Source organism: Phalaenopsis equestris, unplaced genomic scaffold (genome assembly GCF_001263595.1).
Source record: "Phalaenopsis equestris unplaced genomic scaffold, ASM126359v1 Scaffold000002, whole genome shotgun sequence".
Classification (NCBI taxonomy): domain Eukaryota; kingdom Viridiplantae; phylum Streptophyta; class Magnoliopsida; order Asparagales; family Orchidaceae; genus Phalaenopsis; species Phalaenopsis equestris.
In genome coordinates this window covers 34,919,134-34,926,107 of record NW_018164444.1, presented here as the reverse complement: position 1 = coordinate 34,926,107, position 6,974 = coordinate 34,919,134, and the positions used below count along the sequence as shown (strand labels likewise).

Here is a 6,974-nt window from a genome sequence, read left to right as displayed (position 1 = left end):
TTATAAGGTACAAATCAAAGAATTGTTGATTTCATACAAAAATCTTCCCGAGAGAAAATTATCAAAATTAATTTGGAAGATTATCATATAACAGATCCCTGACAAATCTAAGAATGAAATCTTAGCACAATTGTCTTTCCTCAGGATTTTGGTCTTCTCAGAATCCTCAGAATCCTACAAAGCAATATTAACTCCGTTACAATGCGTTAAAATTTAGCACAATTTCAATGAACCCAACAAATTCATTTCTTACAGCAAAACAATGATTAATCGAATCTTACATCATAAAGAATGAGATTTAACTATTTTTCATACTAAACTAATTAAAGTGGTAAATCTAACAACTCATCAAAAAAGATTAGTTTGTTTTAATTACTAGGCCTATGTCTAAGCTATAAGTCGTGTTTTTTTTAATTCTAAATCTAAAAGATAAATATTCTTGGAATTTTGTTCTAATACGTGAACTCCTTAATAAGGAGATTTCACAATAATTTCTATCTTTGTAGGACAAATTCGGAGCTACAAATGACGTGCTCCCGGAGACAATCTCCAAAATTTATCCAGCATAGGTTAAAACTTCACCTCAGCTCAATAAAATAAAATAGAAATTACTTGTTGATGGTATGAGTGAGTAGGCACAAATTCCTTGGATCTTCGCTTAGAACTTGTTTTATGGGCAAGATAATTTTAATAATAAATGTTTATTTAGAATTTTTTTATCGAACGGTAGTCGACAATTATTATTAATGATAAATTAATTCAAATCAATTGTGCAATTAAATCAAATACTTACACCAATCAACCACCAAACAGACAAGAATTCTGTCAAAAGGAAATCTGCGACACCATCAAAAGAAAATATCTTTGGGAAATCGCTGAACAAATAAAACAACGAGTGCAACAAATATATGAACAACAAATTAAAAAATTATTTGAATCGGAGGATGGCTATGTTAGTAGAAAATAAAGACTCGGAAGAGGACGATGCTAATTCAGAAATTGGGAACAAATGGTGGTCGTTTCGCACCAAAATAACAGCAGAAAGTTGACTAAATAAAGTGATTCTCCACTGAGATCACTCTCCCCTAAATACAATTATTTTTGTTTTATATCATATCATGGAAAAATAATTCTTTTATTATAAGTTTATGGTGGGACCCCTCACCAGCAATGTAAATGTAACAATTCGTCATCTGTCATGTAGGGGAGATATAATTCTCTTATTATAAGTTTGTGTTGGGACCCCCCACCAATAATGTAAGGGTACCCAAGATGCCCAAAAATAAATGATGCTCGTTAATTCCTTCAAAGGCAAAAGGGTCATTTGTCTTGTGTTTGATGCCTATAAAAGGCTCTCAAGTTGCATTGAGAAGACATCGAAAATTCAGAGTCCTCTCTTCGCTTATAAAATAAAGAGTGTTCTTCTGTGTTCTTTCAAGTTGTAATCCGATAAGTTTTTCAATATATTATCATATTCAACTTAACCAGCATTAAAGTACCATAGTTAAAACTACCACGTAGTAGTGTTATCTATGTCATCCAAAAACAAACAACCAAACTGAAAACAGATGGAAACATTCCCGAACAGATTTCAAACAGAAAATAATAAAAACTAATATGTACACTTTAATTTATTTCAAAATTTCTTTCTTCAACAGGTATCTTTTTTATTAATACTTCTAGGTTATTCCAGAATTTTTCTTTTGAACTTATATTTAAACTTACTTGAGGAGCACAAGCACTTATAACACTAAAAATCTCAATATCAACAACAATCTTTAAGATTAATGGAGAAGATAGAATTATATTAAATTTTGTTTTAGCGTGTGACTTTGCTATCACTAATACTTTATTTAAAAAAATAGATGAACATATTAGTACTTATAAAAATGAATATAATAAAACACACATTGAATATCTTCTTATGAAAAAAATAGATTGTCGAAAATGCAAAGATTGTAAGGTCATTCCAAGTAAAAATTTAGGTACTCAACATCGATTATTAGTTTTGAATTATAAGATGAAGAGTTATTAGATAAAGAATACAATGAAACAATGCCATAAAATTAGATGAGGGCGCCTCAAAGAAATAAATAACATTATTTTTATAAGTAAACTTCAAGGTTTCAAGATTTAGGATGTTCATGAAGAAGCTAATTATATATGGGATAAAGTAACAAGCATTATTAAACAAGTGACAAAAAATATATTTGGATAATCAAAATGAAAAGTTTTTATAAATAAAAATAATTGATGGTTGAATAATAATTCGCAAGAAAAAATAAAATATAAGAAGTGTTATAAAAATCAGTTCAGATATAAAAAATTAGAGAACTAAGAAAATATAAGGTGGTCGGTAGAGAATCTAAGAGAACAATTTGTGACGCTAAAAATTGTATTTTTAGTGATTATTATAATAGATTAGGTATTAAAGATGGTAAAATAATATAAATATAGATTAGTCAAATAAAGAGAAAAGAGAATTAAAAAGTTAATTCAAGTAAAATACATTAAATATGAAAATCAAAAAGTATTTTTCTTAGAGAAGAATATCCAGCATATGTAGTTATTTTAGTGAACTTTTTAATGAATTTTTTAAAAATGCAATCGACATTAGTGATCTTAATATCGTTAATAATAATAAAACATTTTATTTTTACTGTCGCATTAATAAAAAAGAAGTAAATGAGGTTTAAAAAAAAATCAAATGCACAAAAATCAGTTGCAACTGATAATTTTTCAATTGAAATGTGAAAGTATTTCGGAGATTTGAGAGTTTCTTGACTTACTAAACTCATTAAAATTATTTTAGAAACTAAAAAGATGTCTGAGGAGTTGAGAAAAAGTATTTTGGTCCTCATTTTTAAGAATAAAGGAGATGCACGGAAGTGTGCAAATTATAGAGGAATTAAGTTGAAGTGTCACATTTTAAAACTATGGGAAAAGGTAATTGAACTTAGGATAAGACGTGATACAAAGATTTCTCATAATTAATTTGGGATTATACCAGGCAAGTCTACTATAGAAGTTATACATTTATTGAGAGGTTTGATGGAGAAGTACAGAGAAAGTAAGGAGGATCTATATATGATTTTTATTAATTTATAAAAAACTTACTATAAGGTTCCAAGAGAAGTTTTTTGGAGAGTTCTAGAGAAAAAGGTGTTGATATGGCTTATATTCATATCATTAAAGATATGTATGTTAGAGTTGTTACTTGTGTTCGAATAGAAGATGGATTGACCAAGTATTCTCCTATTTCAGTTGGACTAAATCTGAGATCAGCTTTAAACACATCTTTTTGCATCAGTTATCGATGCTCATATTGTACATTTACAGGATGATGTATCTTTGTGCATGCTGGTCGTTGATTATATCATTCTTATGGATAAGACAAGAAAATGAATTCAGAAAAAATTGAATTATGGAGGTCTTCATTGGAGTATAAAGGTCTTCATTTCAATAGATCTAAAACTGAAAACATGGAATGTAATTTTAGTAATAATAGCTCAAGTGATAGAGTTGTAACTCTACGTGATCAAATCATTAAAAGGTGTGAACTTTTTAAATATCTCAGGTCTATTGTTCAAAGTGATTGTGATATAGATGGGGATGTTCTTAGTAGAATTCAAGTTGGTTGGTTGAACTAGAGGAATGCATCAGACCTATTTTGTGATAGAAAAGTACAGCTTCAACTTAAAAGAAAATTTTTAAAAGAAATTTGTGAGACCTACAATGCTCTATGGCACAAATGTAGGCCTTTAAAAGAGATGCATCAAAGAAAGTTGTGTTGTTGAGATGATAATGCTTAAATGGATGAGTGTCTTGACACGTAGAGGCAAAATGTGAAATGAATATATAAGTGATAGCTATAGTGGCAGAAAAGATCAGAGAGTCATCCTAGATGATTTGGTCACATTAAACGTCGGCCATCTCATGAACCGGTTATGAGAAGATATTTTAGATTCAACTTATGTTAAGAATGAAAAAAATTAGACCTAAAAAGACTTAGGCATATTGTACAAAAAAGATCTTAATCTATTAAAATTAAATGAAAATATGACACTCAATAGGACGCAATGGAGAATAATGATTAATATAGCTGAGCACACTTAGTCGAATAAAGGCTTGTTGTTGTTGTTATTGTAGTTTATTTCAAAATCGAAGTACAACTACAATGAAAATTATAATTAATAGGAGATAATGTGCAATAAAAATATGAAATATCAACATCATCAAGTTTATCATCATTAGCTTTATCCCAACTACTCAAGACCAGCTTCATGAATCATTATTTATTGTCCATTCTTGTTGTCTTACATGCAGCTGTTGACCTCATTTTTAGTGAGGTCTTAGTCTCCTACTCCCATAACCCATGATCTAGCCTTAGGAGTTCCTTGTTGACCATCCTAGCGGACTAGTAATAGAGCCCACCTCTCGTAGAGCTTCAAATCGCTTCTTGACTCATTTTTGTGAAGAACTCGCATGAGTGGTTCCAAGCACTAACTTTTAGTTGCAATGGCTAAGGACTAACATATAGAGTACCCGAAAATGAGTTTCCATAGGATCAAACGGCCATAGATGAATCCGCCATGACTCGAATACTCGCGAACACCACAATTCACGCAATCACTGCACCACACACGGCTTCGACTTGATTTGACTTGCCCACCGGTGAATTTGTCCGGACGACCCCGGATAACGAAATGGACCACACCAAAGCGTTCAGAACATCGACTTTAGCTAGGAAGGACGCCCATATTGCTAGGGTTACGCGCGCAAACAAATGACACGGAAATCTATGCATTTTTTTTAGCGGACCCGGGCTGAACCCAGGTTCAACTCGAGTTTGACTTGGGTTGGATATGGCCTAAGCCCGGGCTAATTACTTCAGCCCACAGATTTCAAATTTCAAATTTCAAATATATCATTAACTCCACATATAAAAACTAATTCTTTTCTGCGCATGGAAGGTATTGATTTCCCTGCCCATCTCCTGTAATGTTCCTTTGCAATTTCCCGGATACAAGATCCCACTGAAAGCATTCGCCTTCCTTTAGAGTCCGCCTTCTTCCTCCACTCTCGAGTACAATTCATCTCCTTCGTCTCCTGTTCTCGCTCGACCAAACCGAAGCCGCAAACCCCGTCCCCGCTCTCTGCTCAATCCCATCTCCCGCACCGAAGCCGCAGACTCCCTCTTCCTCCTCACGCTCGATCCCGCACGCCCATTTCTCCACACGACAAAACCGCTCCTCCTCTGCGACCCCAAAGCTGCTCCTCCCAATTCTTCTTTTCGTTCGTTCGCCCTGCCTCCTCCTTCCCCACGCGCTCATCTCCTCCCTACACCGAAACGCTCGCCTCCTCTCTGCGTCGATCCCGCACGTCTGCTTCGACTCCATCTTCCTCTCACGACGAATTCGGGCTCCTCATTCGATACCTTCCCCTTCTCTCGATCGCTGCCCAACTCCCTCTTCGTGCTCGCCTGCCCTCGCTCGCCTCCTCTCCTTTGCGTCGAAGCTTTCGCTCGACTCGACTCCCTCCTCTACATCAAAGCTCTCGCCTTCCCTTCGGCACCGAAGCTTTCACCCGCTCGACTCCCTCCTTTGCATCGAAGCTCTCGCCTTTCCTTCTGCATCGAAGCTTCCAACTCCCTCACCTCTCGATCGAACCTAAGACCCGAGATTCAGTCGCACTTCCCTTTTTCCTCCTTCCCTCGGTGAGGTCCAACCGGAGCCCTTCCTTTCCCAGCCGACAGCTCTGCAGGAAAATGATTTGGACAATCGGAACAGAAAGTCAGTTGTGCACGCTTCGCCTATCCAACCTAATCCTCTGACCGTTCACTTCTCTGTGAGTTCTTGCAAAATCCCAAACACACTTATATTTTCTGTGGATTTTATTTATGTCCAATTTGGGCTCCATATCTTGTTATTTTTGTTGTTGTGTTTCTATTTGTGATAGTTTTTTTTTTATTCAACTTATGTTGTTTCCCTCTCTGTTTAGGGAATGGGTTAATGATTCGATTCCTACTCTTTGTTGATCAAAGTTTAACGGTGAACTATGTTATAAAATGCTGACTGCTCTCTTTAAGTTTTGATATTTAACGCCGCGGATTTTCTTCGAGTTGCCTAATTGTTGTTATGTATATTTTTGAAACTTAGACAGTTGCAGTTAAATTTGTGACATGCTTGTGGATTGATTGGAACGATATCAAGGGAAGATTTTCTGGTGATGCTAATTGACAACATGTTGTAGTTATTTGTATATGTAATGTTGTTATGGCCCTGAAAGTATTGAAAATTCATTTTATATGTTTTCGGCAATTTAAAAGTTTAAATGACCTTGTGGTTGCTTTCATGTAGGATTAGATAAATTTAGATTTTGGTTTCAATTGTATAATTTTTGGTCAAACATGTGATGAATCTCGTGTTGATTTGGGCTTGCAATAATACTTGTTTTGGAGAAGGCTTTAAACACCTTTTAGGTCAATCAGAACACTGCCTTGGAACATACTTGAGCACTCTTCTCGAGAATTTATTTAATTACAGTTGTTGAAAGAATCGAAGTGCTTTCAAGGCCGATTCACTTTCTGTTTTCCCCTTTTGGTTGCTAGTTTTTGGGGTGGATCGACCTGCCTTTTTTTTATTATTTTGTTTGTTTCTTTCCAATGGTTAAGTCATAAAGATGGGGATTGATGATTTAATTAATTGGAAGATATAGAAAATCTTAAATCATCTTAAGCATAAGTTAAAGAGTAGGCTTCCTAGAGTTTTAAGAGCACACCCTAGATGAGAGTCCATTCACCTAGACCTCAATGTAGGCTTCTTAGAGTTTTAGGAGCACACCCTAGATGAGAGTCCATTCACCTAGCCCTCAATGTAGGCTTCTTAGATTTTAGGTGCACACCCTAGGTGAGAGCCCATCCACCCAATCATCAGTGTAGGTTTCCTAGACTTTAGGAGCACACCCTAGACAAG

General features: G+C 34.8%; 1 protein-coding gene across 1 annotated transcript; it reads left to right on the top strand.

The window, feature by feature from the left end:
• The first annotated feature begins 4,966 nt into the window (after positions 1-4,966).
• LOC110017928 lies at positions 4,967-5,833 on the top strand. Its single transcript, XM_020715098.1, has 2 exons — positions 4,967-4,973; positions 5,031-5,833. Exons 1-2 carry the CDS (start codon positions 4,967-4,969, stop codon positions 5,831-5,833), a joined length of 810 nt encoding a protein of 269 aa, XP_020570757.1.
• Positions 5,834-6,974: the final 1,141 nt, after the last annotated feature.